The sequence below is a fragment of the Drosophila miranda genome, chromosome 2 (genome assembly GCF_003369915.1).
Source record: "Drosophila miranda strain MSH22 chromosome 2, D.miranda_PacBio2.1, whole genome shotgun sequence".
Lineage (NCBI taxonomy): Eukaryota > Metazoa > Arthropoda > Insecta > Diptera > Drosophilidae > Drosophila > Drosophila miranda.
The window spans coordinates 30,475,922-30,497,089 of record NC_046675.1 but is presented as its reverse complement, the minus strand read 5'-3'; the positions used below and the strand labels follow the sequence as shown (position 1 = coordinate 30,497,089).

The 21,168-nt window shown below is 46.0% G+C and overlaps 6 protein-coding genes across 11 annotated transcripts; 5 read left to right on the top strand and 1 right to left on the bottom strand.

The window, feature by feature from the left end:
- Nucleotides 1-69: 69 nt before the first annotated feature.
- LOC108155611 (methionine-R-sulfoxide reductase B1) lies at nt 70-5,520 on the top strand. Of its 5 annotated transcripts, none has more exons than XM_017286540.2 (4): nt 70-253; nt 2,049-2,213; nt 2,290-2,454; nt 4,853-5,520. In XM_017286540.2, the coding sequence occupies exons 2-4, from the start codon at nt 2,102-2,104 to the stop codon at nt 5,077-5,079; spliced, it is 504 nt and encodes a 167-aa protein (XP_017142029.1). In that variant the 5' UTR covers nt 70-253; nt 2,049-2,101; the 3' UTR covers nt 5,080-5,520. The 5 variants fall into 5 exon arrangements, with proteins under 5 accessions (XP_017142029.1, XP_033244069.1, XP_017142028.1 ...); XM_033388178.1 differs by lacking the exons at nt 70-253; nt 4,853-5,520 and adding exons at nt 807-1,096; nt 3,200-4,379; XM_017286539.2 differs by lacking the exons at nt 70-253; nt 4,853-5,520 and adding exons at nt 812-1,096; nt 3,221-4,379.
- A 105-nt stretch (nt 5,521-5,625) lies between these two features.
- LOC108155606 (thiamine transporter 1) lies at nt 5,626-8,487 on the top strand. 2 transcript variants are annotated; one of them, XM_033388177.1, is made up of 5 exons: nt 5,626-5,995; nt 6,503-6,742; nt 6,802-6,884; nt 6,947-7,897; nt 7,960-8,487. In XM_033388177.1, exons 2-5 carry the CDS (start codon nt 6,617-6,619, stop codon nt 8,219-8,221), a joined length of 1,422 nt encoding a protein of 473 aa, XP_033244068.1. In that variant the 5' UTR covers nt 5,626-5,995; nt 6,503-6,616; the 3' UTR covers nt 8,222-8,487. The 2 variants fall into 2 exon arrangements, with proteins under 2 accessions (XP_033244068.1, XP_017142020.1); XM_017286531.2 differs by lacking the exon at nt 5,626-5,995 and having other exon boundaries at nt 6,010-6,742; nt 6,947-7,248; nt 7,309-7,897.
- A 99-nt stretch (nt 8,488-8,586) lies between these two features.
- On the top strand, nt 8,587-11,228 carry LOC108155607 (thiamine transporter 2). Its single transcript, XM_017286533.2, has 5 exons — nt 8,587-9,833; nt 9,901-10,202; nt 10,264-10,598; nt 10,654-10,895; nt 10,956-11,228. Exons 1-5 carry the CDS (start codon nt 9,625-9,627, stop codon nt 11,218-11,220), a joined length of 1,353 nt encoding a protein of 450 aa, XP_017142022.1. The 5' UTR covers nt 8,587-9,624; the 3' UTR covers nt 11,221-11,228.
- Nucleotides 11,229-11,534: 306 nt separating this feature from the next.
- Nucleotides 11,535-14,587, top strand: LOC108156072. The gene is made up of 7 exons (XM_017287356.2): nt 11,535-11,683; nt 11,754-11,883; nt 11,996-12,146; nt 12,213-12,400; nt 12,465-13,068; nt 13,122-13,482; nt 13,541-14,587. Exons 2-7 carry the CDS (start codon nt 11,765-11,767, stop codon nt 14,155-14,157), a joined length of 2,040 nt encoding a protein of 679 aa, XP_017142845.1. The 5' UTR covers nt 11,535-11,683; nt 11,754-11,764; the 3' UTR covers nt 14,158-14,587.
- A 434-nt stretch (nt 14,588-15,021) lies between these two features.
- LOC108156071 (protein AF-9) lies at nt 15,022-19,104 on the bottom strand. Its single transcript, XM_017287355.2, has 3 exons — nt 18,949-19,104; nt 18,208-18,449; nt 15,022-18,147 (listed from the first exon to the last, which is right to left on the bottom strand). The coding sequence occupies exons 2-3, from the start codon at nt 18,392-18,394 to the stop codon at nt 15,494-15,496; spliced, it is 2,841 nt and encodes a 946-aa protein (XP_017142844.1). The 5' UTR covers nt 18,395-18,449; nt 18,949-19,104; the 3' UTR covers nt 15,022-15,493.
- A 162-nt stretch (nt 19,105-19,266) lies between these two features.
- Nucleotides 19,267-21,146, top strand: LOC108156074. Its single transcript, XM_017287360.2, has one exon. It carries the CDS (start codon nt 19,499-19,501, stop codon nt 20,885-20,887), a length of 1,389 nt encoding a protein of 462 aa, XP_017142849.1. The 5' UTR covers nt 19,267-19,498; the 3' UTR covers nt 20,888-21,146.
- The last annotated feature ends 22 nt before the right edge of the window (nt 21,147-21,168 follow it).

Sequence of the window (21,168 nt, the reverse complement as noted above, 5' to 3'; positions counted from 1 at the left end):
AGTTTTTCCTCTGAAAGGCTGGCAGCACTGCCGATCAGCTGTTCGCTCTGCGTGCGTTGCGCTGTGAATGGCATGTTTTTAATCTGTTTTTTTGCTGTTTGCTGCTGTTTTAAGCTTTTTTTAAGCAAGTTTTCCATTTTCCTTCGCTGCGTAACAACGACGCGCGCTTGTTGGTCCGCGTGCACGCTTTACAAAAACTTCCCCACAAAGTTATAAACAAAGGCCAAAAATAGAAATAAACTATTTCAAGCAGGTGAGATATTTTTTCTAGCGCCGTTCGTCCCAATCAATTCAAGGACACTCAGTCCCCCACCACCCCCCGTAAGTAGCAATGTGTTAGTGGTCATATTTGGATTTGTTCTGACATTGAAGGAAATTGTGTTTGTTGGCCCCAGGTTATGAGAGGGGGTTCTACGAGGCAGACAATTTTCTTTTAATGAGCGTGTGTGCAATTGAGCAACAACGGCTTTCTCTCTAATGCGCTTTCTCCCGTGCGAACATACATTCATACACAGGCGGGGACATAGAAGCAGGCAAAACAAGTTGCACAAAAATAGAACGGATAAAGACGGAAGTGGCAGAAATTGCATAAATATTAGTCGTGTGTGGGTGGACAGACCTGTGCAAGGCATATTAGATAGAAGGTACGGCAGCCTCCGTTCTGGAGTGCATCTTCCCGCGAATGCAGCCAAACGCTATAGATACTATTCGCTTAGTTAGTTAAAATACACAGAAGAGAGTGGGTCTTCCCCTACCCCATAATCAATATACCTTTGGCCTGTCATTGACTTTCCCGTTTTTCCCCATGCTGTTTTGCTCTCGCCATTCACATCGAACGGTGATTAAATAACCACCCAGTGCCAAGTGCAGCGCAGTGCAGGCACCGTTAGTTGCCGTCTCCTCCTACGCCTTCAGTGATTGTCACTTTAAATTTTTTCTGCTGAAAAGTTAAAAATGTTTTCACTTTCTCGCCACGCACTGCGGCACACACGAAATTTCGCACTTATTGCTGCGGCGGCTGCCAAGTGGAGACACCCCAATCGCAATCCATTAGGAGTACTCGCAGCTGCAGTGCCCATCGCACGCTGCTTTGCAGGTGAGTGTGCTGGGGAGGGGTGGTCTATTTATGGGCTTGGTCTGGTTCCCGTGTGGGTGTGTCTAGGCCACACAATGGATTTGATTCATTTGTTGAGCCAATTTATATAGAAATCAATCGATTGACCAGTGTCTAATTATAGACGGAATTGTCTAGTTCAAATTGTCTTGTGCATTCCTTATGCACGCCATAATACCGTACCCCCCGTGCCCCTGCATCTGGCGAAATTAAATCATTGTCTACGACACAGTCGAGTGGTTTTCTATAAAAAAAAACCAAATTAAATTAGACTGTCTCGCCCCTCCCCCGCACTCCTTTTCCCACTATATGCTGTATGTATTTTGTTTACACTCAACGATCGATGGGCGCCACTTTGTTTTATTGCAGCATAAAGTGCTATTTTTAAACCATATGCGTTTCTTCACTCTATTTGTAGTAGTTCCATGCGTTTCTTCGCTTTATTTGTAGTCGGCTGCACTTAACCAATCTGTTTACACCTCCCACAATTAGGTTTATTGCCTGCTTCGGACTTTGTATACAAATTGTGTGTGGGGTGGAGGACGCGCGAGTGCATTTTGTGGCATATCAGAGGGGGAGCAGTCTCTGGTTTATCAAGGGAAAATAAACACCAGTAGGTACATTTCTCCAGCTTTATTGCTTCTAGTTAAAAAAACAAGATGATTTTGGGTTTTCTGAAAATACATTTCGCAATTCATGGCTGATAGTACTAGGCTCTGGTTTCTTATCTTGCTTTTAAACTAACCAATTATGATTGCCCAAGGTTTAGTTGAAAGTTCTGCTGATAGGTGAACGATTAAGGAAGCTTAACGACATAATGTTTTTCCCATAATTATACAATTTCCATTACTCAATTGGTGGTAAACTAAGCAGCACACACGGATCGCACATAACTTAACCGCAGCTTAAGTACAATTTCCGTTTTAAATTACAGATACGCGTCACGACAGCGACGAGGGTAAGACGAATCCCAGTAAAGCCAACAACATGGAGAATAAAACCGAAAAGGTTACCGTTAACAAAGAGGAGCTGCGCAAACGCCTAACCCCACTGCAGTATCAGGTTACACAGGAGGCGGGCACCGAGCGGCCCTACACAGGTGCGGCAAGCACAATAGAAGTGTTTCAAAACATACTTATATTTGTGTAATAACCACCCACTAATTCCTGTTGCAGGCTGCTACAACAAGCACTACGAGAAGGGGGTGTACCAGTGCATTGTGTGTCATCAGGATCTGTTCAGCTCGGACACGAAATACGACTCGGGCTGCGGCTGGCCAGCGTTCAACGACGTCCTCGACAAGGGCAAGGTAACCCTCCATCGGGATGCCAGCATACCAGGTATGTAGCCTCGGTTCGGTCCGTTTAGCTGTCTATCGTCTAGACAATGTTAAGCACACTTAGATGTTATTTGCAAAAACCGTTTTTGAGTTGAGTTTCTATATCATTTGCCGTTTCGTTGCCATATAATCAAAGTTTGTGTTGAGCTTAGGAGATACTAGCCTCAGATAAAAGATAACAAGATGTTTAATAACCAACCTGTAATATACGAAGCAAAGACAGATAAAAAACAGTTCAGTTCTATTTTATGTTCTATAACCAAAGAAATGTATTTGCAAAATGATTTCATTATTGTTCTGTCCCCTATATACATATATATTTTTGTTTGTTGCTTTGTTTTGGCTTGGTTTTGTCTTGAAATTGTGGTACGTGTTCCCTATAGTTCACTGTAGTTGTGCCGTTCGTTAGACGCTTGAATGCCAAACTGTCGGCCATTTGATGATGATGATGATGATGATGTTGTTGTTCTTGTTGTTGTTGTTGTTGTTGCTGTTGATTGTTGATGAACCTGAATGTGCAACTAACCGAAGAAGAAAAGACTAAAATGAATTCCTAATTGAGTGTTATTCTTTTATTCACATCTTTTTTCCCACCCAAAACTAAAAACTATAAACTAAAAAACAAAAACCTCTAACTTTCTCCAAAAATGTCCAACAACAAAAACAAATGCAACCAAAATTTCATATATTCCGTCTCTCTCTCTGCTGCCTAAACCTCCTCTAAACATATATGATTAAAACAACAGTAGTCATTTCAAAAACGTTAGGCATGGTACGCACTGAGGTGCGCTGCTCAAAATGCTCGGCACACATGGGCCACGTCTTCGACGATGGACCACCGCCCAAGCATCATCGTTTCTGCATCAACTCGGCGTCGATAGATTTTGTGAAGAGTGCACCGACAGCCGCCTCCACGACGACATCGTCCAAGAAATAATGCTCGATCTGTGTACTGTTTAGTGTCTCACCGCCTTCCCAAAAAACAGAAGCAAATGAATGAAGTCTCAAGCAGAATTAACGTGTTATGTTACAAGATATTTAGATATTTTATAGGAGTTTATTATGCAAAAAAATGTTCGTGAAACCAATGCTTGGCAAAAAGATATTGTATGTATGATAAATACTCAAATGTATTGTGGAACGAGGAGTGAGACATAAATTATGTATTTTATGGAAGAAAAAAAAGGGGTCTGATATACTCGGCATTAACGATCAGTCTGAAGATCCTTTGGTTTGGTTTAAGTATACTTCATTTTCGGTTGAATTTCATCCATCTTTCACGCGACTCTCTACTGTCTTTCGGTTTCAATATGACCCACCCACCACCACCAAAATCCATACAAAAACAAAAACTAAACCCAATCATCAGGCACGTACACAAGCTTAATACCCGCCATCATTCTCGTATCGTATCGATCATAGTTCAAGGTCAGTCGTCGCTATATTTGGGTTAGGGAGCTCCATTATGTGTATACCGATATTATAATTCTATTTTGATGGTGCATTCATTTTGTTGTTTTTGGTTTTGCTTCTTACTCATGCCCAAAAATACTATATTTCGTTTTTTTGATTTGTATATTTGATTTATGTATAACATAATGCAATACTACTGTATCGTATCCAATCCCATTACATACTATATATAAATATATAGTGTCAAACAACTTGAATAATGTGTATTTTCGTATATTTTCTATTTCTCTTTTTTTAACTCGCTTCAAACAAAAAACTAAATGTATGCCTATAAACGTTCTTTGGGGGTTTGTTTTGCTAACAACAAATAAAAATACACACACACAAAATCCATTGTTAAAAATTGTAACAAAAAAACACTCACACACACACACATTATGCATACAATTTTGCTTTATTAACCGCATAATGATTATATACACCGATCTGCAAATACAAAAAAAAAAAAATAAATAAATATAAATCATTCGTTACGTTACTTGTCATCTCTTTTTGCCTCATTAACGACGTCCATTCTTTTTTCTTCGCTCGCTCGATTTCGCCTCTCTGCTGCACTTGCACTCTCCTTCACTCCTCCCACCCCCCATCGACCTGTCACCTGACATTCTCTCTTGCTGTCTCCGCTGCACTCTCATTATTTGCCGTTGCATTTACTGTTTCTTCTCTTCGCATTCAACCGTTCTCTTTTGACGTCCTGAATGTACCCTGTGCTCTCCTATTCCCGCTCTGTCTTTTTCTCTTCGCTTTTCATTTCATTCATTTTGCAATCTATTTTCTTTTAATTTTGTTTTTTTTTTATAAAAACTTTAACTTGATCTGCAAAAAAAAAAAAAAAAATTATTGTAAAACAAAAATGCGCTATATAAAACCAACAACAAAACGTATCCAATTAATCTCACAAATTTGCAAAAATACAAATTACAAAGGGGGCAATATTTTACTACTAATTGCACATCCAGAACGCATACGCACCGAGGTACGCTGCGCCCGCTGCAACGCCCACATGGGGCACGTCTTCGAGGATGGACCCAAGCCAACACGCAAACGTTACTGCATCAATTCTGCGTCCATAGAGTTTGTCACGGCCGATCCCGCAGCGACAGGAGGAGCGGCGGCCACTGTGGCCACGCCCACGCCCATTGCACAGCAGTAAATGACGAAGGAGAGAAATCAACGAAACGAATCAAAAAAGGAAAAGGAAAATGGTGTGACCGTTACCAAAAGCTTGTGCGAAAGGAGTCGAAACGAAACTCAAAACTGTTGCTGTTAAGACGTTTTTTACATGTATTTTCTAACTATTTCCGCAAGTGTGGCCAATTTTAGCTTGTAGTCGAATGTCCGTCTGGGAATCAGTTTGTCCAACGGCAGCTGGCCGTCATATACTCGTGTGTGTGTGTACGTATGTGTGGAAAACGTAGGCGTCAGTTTTTTTCCTGGGAAATCCTCCGTGTGTTTTGTGTAAATAGCTAAAGTTTCTCCTATTTAATTTGTTTGTTATACATGCAATACCGAATACTACCCCCTGTACAACATTGAAACACATTACTAATTTTAAAGTGAGCGCGCTAAATAAACGTGTATTTTTTACAATATATAAACATCTGTTTTTATTCTTGACAGAGAGGGTATAATGATTTTGAGCAGAGATTTGAAACGCAGATCGGTATAGAATCACTATATTATAAAGCTGCAGCCGCATAGGAACGACAGTTCATAAAGCAAGTCTTTGGAGAAGCTTAATGAGCTTTCGATAGCCTTTCCAAAATGAAATACAAAAATCGAAGTATCACCATGGCTCTGCAAGGGTATCAAAAGCTTCGGCTTCAACGGTAGCTTTCGATTCTGGTTCTTGTTGTTATTGGTTTCACCGACGCAGTTGCCATTCAGGTGGGAACAGCTGCACGGCGCTGTTATTGCCAATCACTGTACAGATGCTTTGGTCGCTCTGTTGCGTTGCTGTGATGTAACAGCCCCACCGAAAGCATGAAATCGAAATTTATTTACGGCCTCACAAAAGTCAATTGATTTTAATTGTTTTGTATTTGTTCATTCATCTGTGGCTTTGGAAGGTAAATTTGTATTTAAATTAAGTGTTGTGTTTTGTGATAAATCGATAACGAAAGCTGTGAGAGCTAGAAAATTCCTTCGATTCGATCTTAAATTACAATCAACAGCAAAACCGCGTGTAGGGTGTCTGAAAATTGATAGCCTGAACACTACAGGTGGGTCGCTTCGATCGGACAGAGGACAGATATATGTACATACAGACATATAAACGATGTGCTGCTCGCGCGTAGATGTTTATTTGACATTCAAAAAGTAAACGTGAGCATATCGCCGGCTGTCGTCGGGCGCAACGTTTTGGTTCTGCATTTAGTTCGGCCTTCGCAGTATAAATCTTTTAATTATCTAACAATCGTTTGAACAGAGATTTCTGTGTAAATATAAATATAAATAGGGTGTTTTAGACTGATAATGGCCATCCAGAGAGAGTGCAAAGATTAGATTGAGTACGGGCGTCCATGGCCTGATACAACAATTGTGGCCGTGTTATTAAAAAGCGCTTAACCAAACAGAACAGCCCAACAGCGGATTCATTCCACGAATGCGGAAAGCCAGCCCCAACCGAACGGCATACGCTATCCATTACGTTACATTACGTTGCGCGCCACCGTTACACAATTAGTACAATGAAAGAGTGGCTGAAAATTTCCTGCCTGCTATGCATCTTCGGATGTGTGCGCGAGATCCGACCCTCAGAGCCGTATGTCACCGAATATCTATTGGGTCCCTGGCGTAATATAACGGAGACTCAGGTGAATGGATGCCAAAACAATCTATAAATACCAATAAATAATATTAATTCTGTTTACAGCTCACACATGATGTCTATCCCGTGGGTACATATGCGTACCTGGTGCAATTGGTCTTTGTATTCCTCATAACCGACTTTCTGCGGTAAACATAATATAACTTTTATTCAATAAATCCAAATAAACATCTTTCCATTTCTTTTGCAGCTACAAGCCGCTCATCATCACAATTGGAGCCACCGGTGTGATCATCTGGAGCATGCTCATCTGGACAACTAGTTTGTTGTCGCTGCAGATCTTGGAGTTCTTCTATGGGACCTACATGGCAGCAGAGGTGGCCTACTTCACGTACATCTATGCCAAGGTGGATAAAAAGTATTATCCTCGCGTTACCTCCCACACGAGAGCTGCCATGTTTGTTGGAAAATTGGTATCCGGCATTACCTCTCAACTGATGATCAATCTGGAGCTGATGAACTACAAAGAACTCAACTATATAACGCTGGCCAGTGAGTGGCAAGATATGCCTTTCCAAAAAGAGAGATTTATTCAACCTGTCCTTTTTTCAGCTCAAATAATGGCCATGTTGTGGGCCTTTGGTCTCCCCAGAGTGGACAAGAGCCTGTACTTTCATCGCGAAGAGTCGTACGACACACCAGAAGCCATATCGGATCAGTCCTCCTATACCCAAACCGAGTTGCCGGGGGATTCCAGCATGGAGGTGTCCAGTCAGTCGCAGGCGGACATTGCGAAGCAGCCCAGGGCCATGCGTTTGCTGTGGATTCACTTTCGCAGTGCATATACCAATGGCCGCGTGATTCAGTGGAGCCTGTGGTATGCCATCGGCCTGGCTGGCTACCTTCAGGTCACCTACTACATGCAGGTGCTGTGGAAGGTGATCGAGCCGGAACCGTTGATAGCCTGGAACGGAGCCGTTGATGCAGTGCTAACCGCTTTGGCTGCACTGAGTGCCTTGGCCGCCGGTTACCTGCACACGGATCGTCTGAATCCGCGCACAAGTCTGCTTATTCTGGCCTTCTTCTCTGCGTTGGAAGGAGGCTGTGTGCTGATCTGCTGCTGGACACACAATATTTATTGGTCGTATGTGGGATTCGTGTTGTTTGGTGGCCTCTATGGCTTCACCATCACAGTTTCCAGGTAAGATCCATCATGACTCTTGTTCGAGATCTGTAGTTAACTCCTTTTCTTGATCGTTGCAGCGCTGAGGTGGCCCGGCATCTGCAGGAGGATAGCTTTGGTCTAGTTTTTGGCTTTAATACGCTGATCGCACTCATTTTCCAGTCCCTGCTGACCATGATATTTGTCACAGAGACGGGCTTTGAACTCGATGCTGTGGGACAGTACACGGCCTATGCCTTCTATTTCATTTGCGTGGGCGTTCTCTATTTGATATCAGTCCTCGTGGAGTATGTCTGGCTTCGCGCAGCAACCAGGGAGAAGCTGGAGAACACTTTGGAATAGTTATAGATGCATTTAGCAAAGTACTTAAAGTCACCTGTTGGTGTGCACAAAAATATATGTAATTAGATTAAGTGAAGCGTGTTCCTATATGTTCTCGTTCCCGTTGAAAGTATTCCCGCGATTTCAGGGTTCGATAATAATGTGATTGTATTCCGAGAAAGATCGATTGGAAAAAGTTTAATAATTGTGTAGATATGTTCCATTTATAGAATGCCCCAATCTGTCTCAAGTGTCACGGAATAAAGACCTGCTTTTATAGACCATCATTGCTGTTTTTGAGTGCTGTGCTAATGATTTAATAAGCTGATAATTTATAAGGCGAATTGCGATTGTATCAAGCACAAGCTTTGTCTAGCTGAAGGGTAATCTTGTTGCCCAGCAGACGCACCCAACTTTAATCATATTTCCAAGTTTAGTGCTTAAGGTATCTTTGTAGTAACCCTCTGCTATTTGTACTATCTTTAACAACCTATAATTTCAAAGGCCTGTCATCGCTATAGCTTGTAAATATGGAAATGAATACATATGTAAGTATTAGCGGACATATACGAATTTGTACGTGAAGGTATGTACATGCATACATATGTGCGGGTCAGTTTTAGCGCTGCTTTCAGCTAAGCTTTTGTGGAATTCCGCTGGGTTTCAAACAGTGCCTGCTAAACCCAGACTCCCCTATTCCTCGATTGAAAATCATCCAGAAATGGCATTTTATCCCTCTATAAAGATGTCTTTGTTTTGTCAGGTTGAAATCCCATTTTAAACGTTTGAATGTCACCTTCCAAAGTTATTAATATTCACCTGGGAATCTCCCGATTTTTTTAGCCTTATCACTCAATACTACCACGCATGTTACACGAGATTTTGATCAAAGTGCTTTAACTTATCAGCCTTCAATTTCACTCATAAGTGTATCGCGAACGAAAACAGAAACCACATTTTAAAGACCTACCAGGTTGTTAAGAATTTAAGTTATACTGAAAGATCCACTTAAGTGCTTTGCTAATAGTCTAATTAGCTGATAATTTTAATTTCATGGAGTGGGAACGGATCCGCGACCGCATCGTGATTGTGCTTTGGCTATGCTGAGAGCAAATTAGCGGAATCTTTTCATCGGATCTCCCTTACGCTCCGCCATGTGTGTGAAGTCCGACAGGGCCAGTCCATGTAGGTTGGCTCGTTGAAAGTCTCCCGCGTCCAATCGCGAGTTGCGCTGATTATAAGACACGTCAAAACGAAATCTCTATAGTCAGAGAGGTACCCTCATAACCCCTTGGCTGGAAGAATGTGTAATTATTTTAATAGGTTGTCTAAGCTTTCTAGACACCGCACAGAGCGGCGCACCAGCATTATCGCTGGATTGTAGTGAATATCGCGATTAGATTCGCATTGGCAGCCGCAGCGGAATGGAGTCGTGGCTGAAGATATCGTGGGTATTATGCATATTCGGTTTCCTGCGCGAGATCCGTCCCTCGGAGCCTTATCACGCTGAGATATTGATGAGTGACTGGTATCATGTCACCCAGGAAGAGATCAATCGTTCCGTCTATCCCGTGGGCACCTACTCCTATCTGGCTCTACAAATCTTTGTGTTCCTCATCACAGACTTTCTCAGGTATTCAGAACCCAGGCATGCAATAATGCGATCGCACCAAGGTCATACCTCTATTTTCTCCCATCAGATACAAGCCTGTAATCATTGCCAATGCTCTGACGGGCATCTTAGTCTGGAGTACGCTGCTTTGGACCACAACTCTGACGGGGCTGCAGGTGGTTGAAGTGTTCTACGGCTTCTACCAGGCGGCAGAAGTGGCCTACTATGCTTACATCTATGCAAAGGTCGATAAAAAGTATTATCCGCTTGTGACTTCCTATACCCGGTCGGCCATGTTCGTGGGAAAGTTGGTGGGTGGGCTCCTGGCGCAGCTCATGATTGGTATGCAGTGGATGGTCTACCGACAGCTCTACATCATCAGCATTACAAGTGCGTTTAATACTCTGGCTAATCAGAAGACTTATAATCCAGCAAATGATTTTTCCTGCAGGTCAAGTGTTGGCGCTGTTTTGGTCGTTCGGTTTGCCAAAGGTCGAAAAGAGCCTGTATTTCCATAGCCAATCTGGAGCTGGGAAAGATGAAACAAAGTCCGATGCAGCAGTCATTGAGAATGGATCACAAAAGCCAGAGGAAACGGTGGAAAAGCCTTCACCTGCCACGAAGCAAAGCTTCCATGCTTTTCAGCTACTGTGGACTCACTTCCACAGCGCCTACACAAATCCCACGGTCCTGCAGTGGAGCCTATGGTATGCCATGATACTGGCCGGCTTTCTCCAAATAAGCACCTACATGCAGGTGGTGTGGAAGTCCTACGATGAGCCAACTGTAAGTGGAGGCAGATGGTGGTATATTGTAGTGTCTTCAATGTTCTCTTTACCAGATTGCATGGAATGGAGCCGTGGACGCTGCTTTGACGGCCCTCAGTGCTGTCTTCTCACTGCTCGCGGGCTACTTTCCTGCGAGTCGCCTGAAGACGCGCACCAGCTTTCTGACCATAGCTGTGCTGTCGGTACTGCAGGGTGGCTGTATACTGCTGTCATCATGGACCAGCAATATATACTACTCCTATTTGGGCTATGTGCTCTTCGGCGGTTTATTTGCTTTTACCATAACGGTGGCCAGGTTTGTCCTAAGCCTCAATCTCTTTGTTGTCAATCTACCCATGTTTCGCTCTTCTTGCAGCTCTGAGCTGGCCAGCAGCCTGGTGGAGGACAGCTTTGCCTTGGTCTTTGGCTTCAACACTTTTATTGCGCTCCTCTTGCAATGCATCCTGACATTTGTGGTTGTTTCGGAAAATGTCAATCTCAATTTGAACGTATTTGAACAGTTTACCGTTTATGCCTTCTATTTTATGGTAATTGGCATTGTTTACTTCACAGTTGTTGTATTGCAGTGCGTTTGGTCTGGCGTGAAAGGCCCGAAAACAAATAAAGAGGTCGTAAATTGATAATTTTGGTTTTTGGTAGCCTTTTGTTTACAATTATCGGTATTAATATCGGTGGGATCACAACAACCTCATGATCGATAAGAAATAGTGGTCGATATCGATATATAGAATTACAAAAATATTTCTGTTCAAAAATAAAAAATGTGAATGATCCAGTAGGGCTATTTCTTTCCAAACAATCTTTAATTGGCGAGAAGTATATTCAAACGCAATTAAACCTTTTTATTTAAATTAAATCGCAAATTGAAGAAACATAAATATCGTACGCTATCGTACATCTCCAAATGGTTCATCTACCGATATACTCCTACTACTCTCACCTCTAACGCCCGGCTGGCTGTTGGTGGCGCGGGTTTTTGTTAACAATTGTTGTTAACAATTACAAACATTTAATTACATTGCCGCTTTTGACACTGCATACTGCAGTACAGCACTAGCTGCCGTATCAGCGATACGTGGATACGTGAGTACGCTGTTCAAAGAACAATGGACATGGTTGACCTTACACCCTTCCTCGAAATTTTTGTTTACAGCCATAAAAAAGATGAGAGTTCTACGTCGCGGGACGGCACAAAAAATTGCTGTGGCCGTCTGCCTGGTGTTGTTGCTCTTTTCCTTGTATGTTTTAAATGAAGAGAGGGATTTGGATAAAAATGTTAAAATGTATGTCTTTATCGTTGCACAAATACCATGTCTGTTTGTGCTTGTGTGTGCTTTGCAGATAATCATTATTTATTAATTGCTTTTGCTTGTATATGCTTTTTCTTATGTGCAGCGAAATTATCGAGCGCTCCATTCGGGCGGCCATGAATCAAGGCGAATGCCGACATCCACAGTTGGATGTGGACAATCCCGATATCATGCAATTCTACAAACCGGTGGGGAAAGTACACTGCGGCGACGGACTCGATTGGGTCATGTGCGAGGTGACTGCGAGAATGTTTGCGAAATAATCATATTCTTATGCCTCCTCTTAATCATTGCTTCTGTAGAAATCCATATGCTTTGTGAGGCCTGAGATTACTGCCAGTCACGAGGATGTCATTTGCTCGTACACGGACATCATACGCAAATCGGACTACAAGGTGCGCTTTGGGCGTACGCTGAGGGTCAAGGAGCCGTATGTCCTGCAGAGCAGTGACTTTGTCAAAGTATCATGCCGGTCGGGCAGCGGTCAAAGGTGACTCTTAGTTCACATTCCTGCCTGTGATATCAGATTACACTTGTTTCCTTTGTCCCCACAGCTGGTTCGGTATGGCGCATGGTATCCGTGATACTGTGCAAAGACCGCTGGCTGCCAATTTTGCCCCAAATCTGGCTGTATTGCCACCGGAGGGAGTGGCCCAGGCCCAGCCTCAGATGCAGGAAGTGCCGACCGCCTCGTTCTACAATGTTCTGATGTTCGGCTTTGATTCGCTGAGTCGCAACGCCTTCATGCGCAAGCTGCCAAGGACATACGAGTATCTGACCAAACAACTGGGCGCCACAGTGCTGAAGGGGTATAATATTGTGGGCGATGGCACGCCACAGGCACTGGTGCCTCTGCTGACGGGCTTTACGGAACTGGAGCTGCCAGAGACAAGGAAACGGTTTTCGGGATCGGGCAGCGTGGATTCGTATCCCATGATTTGGCAGGATTTTGCACGTCTCGGCTACATGACTTCCTTCAACGAGGATTTGCCCAATGTAGGCACCTTCACGTACCGAATGAATGGTTTTCAATCGCAGCCCGTCGACCACTATCTTCGCACATATTTTGTGCAGGCAGAGCAAATGGCAGGCGACAGCCAGCCCAACTGTATTGGCCACCAGCCGGATCATATTACCATGCTGGAGTACACCAAGAATGTAAGACTTTCCCGCATCTTTTCAAGCTTAACTGAACCATATTCCCCTTTTAGTTTATGCTTAAGTATCGTGATGCGCCGCGCTTTGTCTTCAGCTTTCATGGGGGACTCTCGCACGATTCCATCAATCTGGTGGGCGCAGCCGATGATGATGTACACGACTGGCTGTTCGCCCTCAAGGAGAAATCTCTGCTGGATGACACCATTCTCATTTTTATGGCGGATCATGGCAATCGCTTTGCAGAGGTGCGGGCCACCCTGCAAGGCAAGCAGGAGGAGCGACTGCCGTTCTTTAGCTTTGCCTTTCCCGAGTCCTTTAAGAAACGTTTCCCCCATGAGTATAAAAACTTTCTGGCCAACGAGCAGCGCCTTACAACGCCATTCGATGTGCACGCCACACTGAAGCACATCATTCGTAAGCCTTTATATTTCTATCGTAATGTAAGACCATCTCAAATGATTTATCTCTGCAGAGCTGCAGACCGCCAGCGACGAAGAGACGACTGTTGAGAGCGATGATATATCTCCTAAGCCCAGCATCCACATCTCGGAACTGGCTCGAGGACGTGCCATCTCGCTGCTTGAACCCATACCCAGCAATCGCTCTTGTGCCGATGCTTACATAGAGACCCACTGGTGTGCCTGCCTCAATTGGCGTCCACTGCAGCTGAACGACACTCAATACTCTGGCGTGATACTCAAGGCGGCTCAGAGCATTGTGGACACCATCAATGCGGCCACAGCCGAGCAGCGAAAGTTCTGCGTTCCGCTGGAGTTGCTTCGCGTAAATTGGGCGCTGCGCCTGCAGCCGCACAAGGAGCTGCTGCAGTTCAAGACGAACAGCGACAGGGATGGTTTCCTGGCGGATATGACCGGCCAGACGGAGGTGCACGACGAGATGTACCAGCTGCAGCTGGTCACACAGCCGGGCAATGGGCTGTACGAGGCCAGTGTGTCCCACAACCTGCAGACATTCAGTGCGACAACAAAGCTCACGGATATCTCGCGTGTGAACAAGTACGGCACTCAGGCCAGGTGCATTTACGATCGTGATCCAGAATTGCGGAAATATTGCTATTGCCGCGACTAGTCAATGCGCACATGCAGACGCAAATAACAAACACTCTCTAGTCTGTAGTCTCAAACAGTCTCAATTAGTCTCTGCTAATCAATTAGCTCGATTAATATTCGAATATTCACAGCTGTTTGTATTTGTATTCTCCTCCCCACAATGTATTCATATTTGCCACAAAAGACTACGCTCGCTCTCTTTTTCGATATTAAGTTTGAAAGTCTGCCTCAGTTTTTGTAATATAAGTTCCTCAACTCAAAGCGAAAGAAAGTACTAATTATTTTGTATTTATAGTAGTAGAGAAAAGAGCAATGAAATGAAATGAAAACTCTCTGTAACCAAATACCGAACACACATAGATATAGGCATATATTTTTATAATGCACTGTATTTATAGTCGCCTGTATGTACTTTTATTTGAATATTGATAAACATTTCTTCACATACAGACATTTACGATAAGTATATACGCGTAGGGGGGTGTGTTTTTGTTTGATTTTGGGAATGCGGTCTGATTGCGTATCCTGAGCATTGACCTCGCACTGGGTTTTGGGTTAAAATTAACTCTGTTTTTTTGCGTAAATTCGTAATCGCGTATATACAATACTAAACATTACTTTGGTTAGATCCGTAGAACATCCGTATCCGTGTCCGTTTCGTAACTATGTGTATTTCAAGGCAATCCTTCTGCTTTCTGCGCCTCCATTCTACTGATGATATATTATATCTGGTAATACCTTAACGTTCATAAACGCACTGTGCATAATTTGGGGTGTACATATATGTATATCTTATCTAGATAGAACTATGTATAATACTTGCTTCGATTTCAGATTAGTTTTTTTGCTTTTGGGATGGGTAATAAAATATAACAAAAAAATCTAGTAATTGTACAAAAGTCATTATTTATTTTTCAAGTTTAAATACTCAATAAATTAAGAGTAAAGGATCGAGGAGATCATCTTACCAAATAATAAAAATATAATGATATTTATAATCGAATAGGAAACCAGTTAAAATAAGAATAATTATAGGTCTTAGATGGAAATGAGTCTCGAGCTAAAAGGATATGGTTCGCGTATGGTATATGGTTTAGGGGTAGGTGTGCTTATATATAGCCTTCCTGTGCATCGAGACAGAGATAGAGACAGAGAGAGAGTATCGCATACTGCTGCTCTGGCCTGTAACCTAACATCTAAACAAAAGGGAAGGGGGGGGGGGGGGGGGAGCAGAACCTGTGTGGTTTACAACTAAACTTTCTTTAAAGTGTATTGTATTTGGTTATGTGCATGAGGGTTTTGTGCATCGTCTAGCTGTAGAGAGCTGGTGCGGCGGCGGCATTGGCCATTTGGTGTCACGAGACTGAGGTGGCCAGAAACTCCTGGAGCCGCTGCACGGTCACACGATCCAGCTTGCACAGATCAAAGTCGAAGGTCTTGTGCGTGATCTCGTAGCAGCCGGTGGCCGCTATCATTTCGACGACCTGTTGCAGCTCCTCGTTGTCCTGCAGCGTCATGATCTTGTGATGCAGCTCCTGCAGTTCGCTCAGATATTCCGTCGGCAAGGATGTGGTGCTCACCTGCAGGGATGGCGTCATCTCAGCCGGCGAACTGCTGTTATTGTTGTTGTTGTTGTTCAGGCTGCTGGCTGCTGTCGCCCCACCGCTGGGATGGCTATTGCTGGATGGCGAGGACGGCGGCGGCGGCAGGAATCCTGATCCTGCACTGCCAGCCACTGGCGCAAGCGCTGTGGAATTCGCATTCGAAGGACGCAGCGACGGCGATTTGGATTTCTCACGCGGTGCCTTGTTCTGTTCCTTCTTTGAGGGCTTGACGGGGGGCTCCATAAAGCCCCCTCCACCACCGCCGCTGCCGCTGTTGCTGTTCTGGGAACTGCGACGATTCCGTTTCTTTTCCTCTTTGTCCGGCTTCTCGGACTTGTCCGCCGCCTTGGTCTCTGGTGTTCTGTCTGGCCTTTCGGACTTATCGCTGTTCTTCTCCGGCTTTTCGTTTGGCTTTGACTTTCCCTTGTGTTCCTTGCCAGCAGATTTGGCATCTTTTGCGGACCCTGCACTGGCCTTAGCCGCCTGTGTCGATGGTTTTTGTTGGCTGCCCCTCGCTGGCAGATCGGGAAAACTGCTGTTGGAGCTGTCCGAATGCTGGAGCGTGGCAGCCGCTGCTGCGGCCAGTGCACTGGTGGCAGCCAAATCCGGCGCCGATTGAGCCGAGTCCACATCACTGAGGTCTAGATTGCTTGGAGCCTTGTTCTGTCCCGGCTGTGGATGCGTCTGTGGCTGCTGTTGCTTGCCGCTGTGCTTGTCCCCGGCGGTCTCTCGCTGCCGTTTCTCGTCCTTGCTGGAGGCCTTCTCCTTCGATTTCTTGTGTTTCTCCTTCTTGCTGCTGTTGGCATTGGCACTGGCCCCGCTGGTTGCAAATTTGTCCGTCGTCGTGGCCTCACCGCTGGGACTGGCGCCCGTTGTCTTGGGCGATGGCTCAGCCACTGATGGCTTCTCCACTGTCGGTGCTGCTGCTGCCAGCTGCTGCTGTTTGTCTTTCTCCCGCTCCTTGGGCTTCTCTTTGTCCTTTTCGCGCTCGCTGCGCTCCTTATCCTTGTCCTTGCTCTTGTCCTTCTTCTTATGCTTGTGGGACTTCTTGTTGTTGTTGTCGGCATTGCCATTGCTCGTTCCCTTGTCTGACTTTGGATCTGTGGCTTTCTCTAAATGCTTTGGAGTGGCCGCCGTCGATGTGGACTCCTCTTTCTGATCGCCTCCCCGCTTGCCGCTGCTGGCCATGCTGCTGCTGCTGTTGCTGCCCACAGAGGTGGGCGTCGCCTTGCCCGTGGCGGAGGCGCTCTGATTGGTCGCTGCCTGATGCTGCAGTGTATTGCCAGCGGCCAGCGGACTGTCGGTTTGGCCAGTTCGCTCATCCTTCGGCAGCCGCTTGTCCTTGTGATCCTCGCGTTGTTTGTCCCGCTCCCGTTCGCGTTCGCGCTCCTTGTCCTTTTTCTCCTTTTTGGACTTCTTGTTGGAGCTGCGCTCCTTGTCCTTGGACTCGGACTTCCCCGACTTGTGCTCATCGCGCTCTTTGGATCGCGAGGTGGGCACTGCGACCGCATTGGACGCATCAGTGGCCATCTTCTTGGGACTGGGAGCACTCATTTCGGCCTTGCCTAACTTCGGGCTGGCCGTACGCTTCATCAATGCCGAGGAATTTGCCAGGACCAGGGCCGTAGAGGAGGGTGTGCTACTGGAGCTCTGCTCGCGTTCACGCTCCTTGTCGCGGGACTTGTCCTTTTTGGACTTTTCCTTGTCGCGATCATGCTTGCCGCCCCCCTCGCCGGACTTGCTTGATTTGCGATCCTTGTCCCGGCCATGACGATCCTTCTTGTCCTTCTCGCGGGGCTTGTCCCCGCTACTGGACTTGTCGCGCTCCTTGCTCGACTTCTCTTTGCCGCCATCGTGTGAGCCGCTCTTGCCACTGGCGGGCGCGGCTTTGCCCTCCGGCGAGTGTTTTGGGGGAGCAGCAATGGCCAACATATTGCCGCCATTCCCCTTGGTGATGGGCGGCCCGAAGAGCGCAGAGAAGGCGCTGGTCTTGCCGGGATCATCGTTGCGCGACTTGTGCTTCTTGATCGGTGCCGAGTCAATGGTCAAGGTACTGCTGCCCCCACCCTTGGCCTTGACAATGCCCACCTCGTTGTTGGGCCCCCCCTCGCCGCCACCGACGCTGGGCGATAGCGTGCGACTGAGGCTGCTGGGCCCGATATTCGCACCAAACACGGGCACTCCACCGCCGCGCATCAGCTTGGCCCGAAATTCTTCAGAGGGGGCCTCAAACACGTGTGTCTTCACCTCGACATGGTGACGTGGTGGCCCTGTCTGCTGCAGCTCCAGATCGTACTGGTACATGATGCGCTTGGGCTCGTCGCGATTGCGAAAATATATTTCGACTGGCAATAGGAAGCCGGCATATCCCGACTCATGTAGAGCATACGGTGGCTCCTTGATCACTGCAAGGAAAAATCAATGAAATTAACAAAACGAACACTTTCGCGACATTCGACACTTACCACGCTTCGGTTTGGGAAAGGACTCGTGCAGCAGAAAGACAACCTTCTCCACAAAGGCACTGATGTCCGCCTTGTTCACGCCCTGCACGTAGATCTCCCAGTCGTGGGTGAAGGCCTGCGGATGTGGGGTTTTCTTGCTGCGCAGCTTTGACGTGTGGCCAATCTCAAATTGCACCTTGACCGCCATTCCTCTGTGTAGAGCATCAAACTCCGATGTCTCCGGCGCGGTTTCCGTTCAAGTGCTGCAAACAACAAAACAGGAAGCAACAACGCTTTAACAACATGTCAAATATCCCGCCAAAATCGATGCGGGGCAGGAGTAGTGCCCATTAGTGTGAAAAAATAAACCCGTCTTGTAAAAGTTGAATGAAAGATTCCTATTGGCGCCCAATTAAAACCAAAATAATTGGCCAATCCAATGCTTGTGGCACGCCGCCCTGCTCTGCTTCCGACCCGCAGACAGCAGCGGCTCAGGGTGCATGCGTGCTGACTCTTGCAACATGTCACGTCCGCCTTCGTCTCCAGCTACTTTGAGAGCTCTTCCGGGCACCTTTGGCATATTGGGCAATGCGGAATATTTGACAGCTATATAGCTATTGATCGGTATTTGTGTTATGTTTCGCCTTTAAACCGAATTGTTATTGTTTGTGTGTCACATTGTGGCCTTTTGTCCAGGGCAAGCTTTCGCTCGGGTCATGTTTTTCTGCCGCAACAATTCCGGTTGCACAATTCTCTACTTACTATCTGCACTGGGCGCATTCGCATTAATGTGCACACTAATTTCGCATAAGTAACGATATTTATTATTGCTATATACAGAATTCGCGGAAAACGGAAAAACACACACAAAAAATCTATGTTGCCTAAAACAGTTCCATTGATTCGGTGAATGAACTGGTTCGTTGATTTCGCATCGTTCGATTAGTTCAGCGCTATCGATACCTATTCATAGCGATATAATTGTGCCGTTAATAAATGATTTTTAACTATGCTATGCATTCTTCCAATATTATTCAGATTTTTATGAGAAAAACATAGATTTATAAAGATTAATCATCTATATTTCCTTTTGTTTTCCCATCATCTCGCATAATCGAATCATCGCTGTTCATGATACCAGTTCCGTGAGTTCGGTTCACATCTGAGCCACAGACAACACTCAAAAGAACATTAGGAAAAACAATAAAATGTTTTGCGAAAGTGATGGCAGAAACTGAAAACGGCAAGTGAAATTGATCCAATTGATGAGTAGTCAAACCACGCCCAGGACGCCAACCCAGACCAGTCCAAAATGACGACTGAATTTGGCAACAGTCAACAGTTCGTGACGAATAATGGGAATGCCAGCTGCAGTGCGTCTCGCTGGCTCACGGAGGAGGTCTTTAAGCTGATCGATGTTGTGCAACGCGACGAGGCCATTTACAATCCCAGGCACAAGTACTACTTCTGCCGACCGTACGTGGAGAACTTTTGGAGGGAGGTGGACCAGAAGCTGGAGAAGAATCCCGGCGCCAGCCTTGCCAAATGGACAAATTTGCGCATTTCGTTTCGGCGCGAGTACACCAACTATCTGGAGGAGAAAGTTCCGCCCTGCTGGTCGTACTTCGATCGCATGTTCTTCCTGCATCCGTATCTGCGCAAGAAGCACCAGCAGCCCAAGTCGCTGGACACCCAGGTGCAGGATGCCCTGGCGCATCTCTCCAGCCTGTCGAACCGCATGCAAAGGGAGCGCACCGTGACCACCATCGGAACAACAACCAGCAGCACCACCCAGCCGACACCCACGTCTCAGCAGAGTCCCCAGGCGCAGCCGCTGGACAACTATTTGGACTATTTTGACGAGCATGAGCCTAACAACTCTGAGCTAGAGGACCTCATGGACGAGGAGGGACGCCATCGGTACCACAGCCAGCTGGACAGCAACGATATCAAGTCCGAGTGCGAGGAACCAGTCGATGAATTCGAGCAGTTGACCCCAGACCATGACGAGGACGAGCCCGAAGACCCTGAGATGCATAAAATGGCCCCCACTTCCAGCGTGCTGTCGGCGGTGGCCAGCTCGTCCGCGGCAGAGGCCCACCGACGGTATGCCCCTCAACAGCCGCACACCAATCGAATGCATCACAACCGCCTGCAGATTCGCGCCTACCAGGACGAAGTGCGGGCTAGTCGTCCACGCTCGCAGGAGCTGCCGGTGCCCGCTGCTGCAGTGCCAGGCGTCAATTTGCCTGCCCAGCCCACAACCCATTTGAACATTTCCTTTGTACGTCCAACGTTTAGCAAGCCCGTGGATTTGGTCAGCACCACAACGCACACTGGAGGTGCAGTTCCTGCGAGTGGTGCGCCCGCCGAAATGGAATTACCAACTCCATCGAATTTAGCAGCAGGAGCCACCACACCCATGGTGGGGACAATGGCCAGTAGCAGTGGCAGCTATTTGAGCCAGCGACATGTCCACAACCATCATCAGGCGGCGCCATCTCTGCGTCTGGAGGCAAACAACTCGGCTGGTCCGGTGGCGAATGGAGGCGGCGTTGATTTGTGCGACTGCAAAACCGATTCCGATGCCATGTTCCTGATGAGCCTGTTGCCCGACATACAGAAGCTGAACGGTCGGGATCGCGGCAAGATTAAGATTGCTTTCCAAAACATACTACAGGACTACCTATATCCCGACTAGGCGTGGCCATAAGTTCCGATCTCTATCCACACAGTCGCTCTGTGTATAATTTTGTTTGCTTTTAGCATGTGAACGCCAGCGCGGCCCAGCCGCAGAGGTTTCCAGTTCTTAGAGTTTCCTTTTACTTACTTCAAGCTTTGCTGTGCAAGAACAAAGTATCCTTAACACGTTTTGAACACTATCAACTATGTTTATTTAAGTGTATAAATATTTATAAATATTTAACGTTTAACACAAGAATAAATTCATTCGAAATTTAGGCGATAATATATGGCTACAAA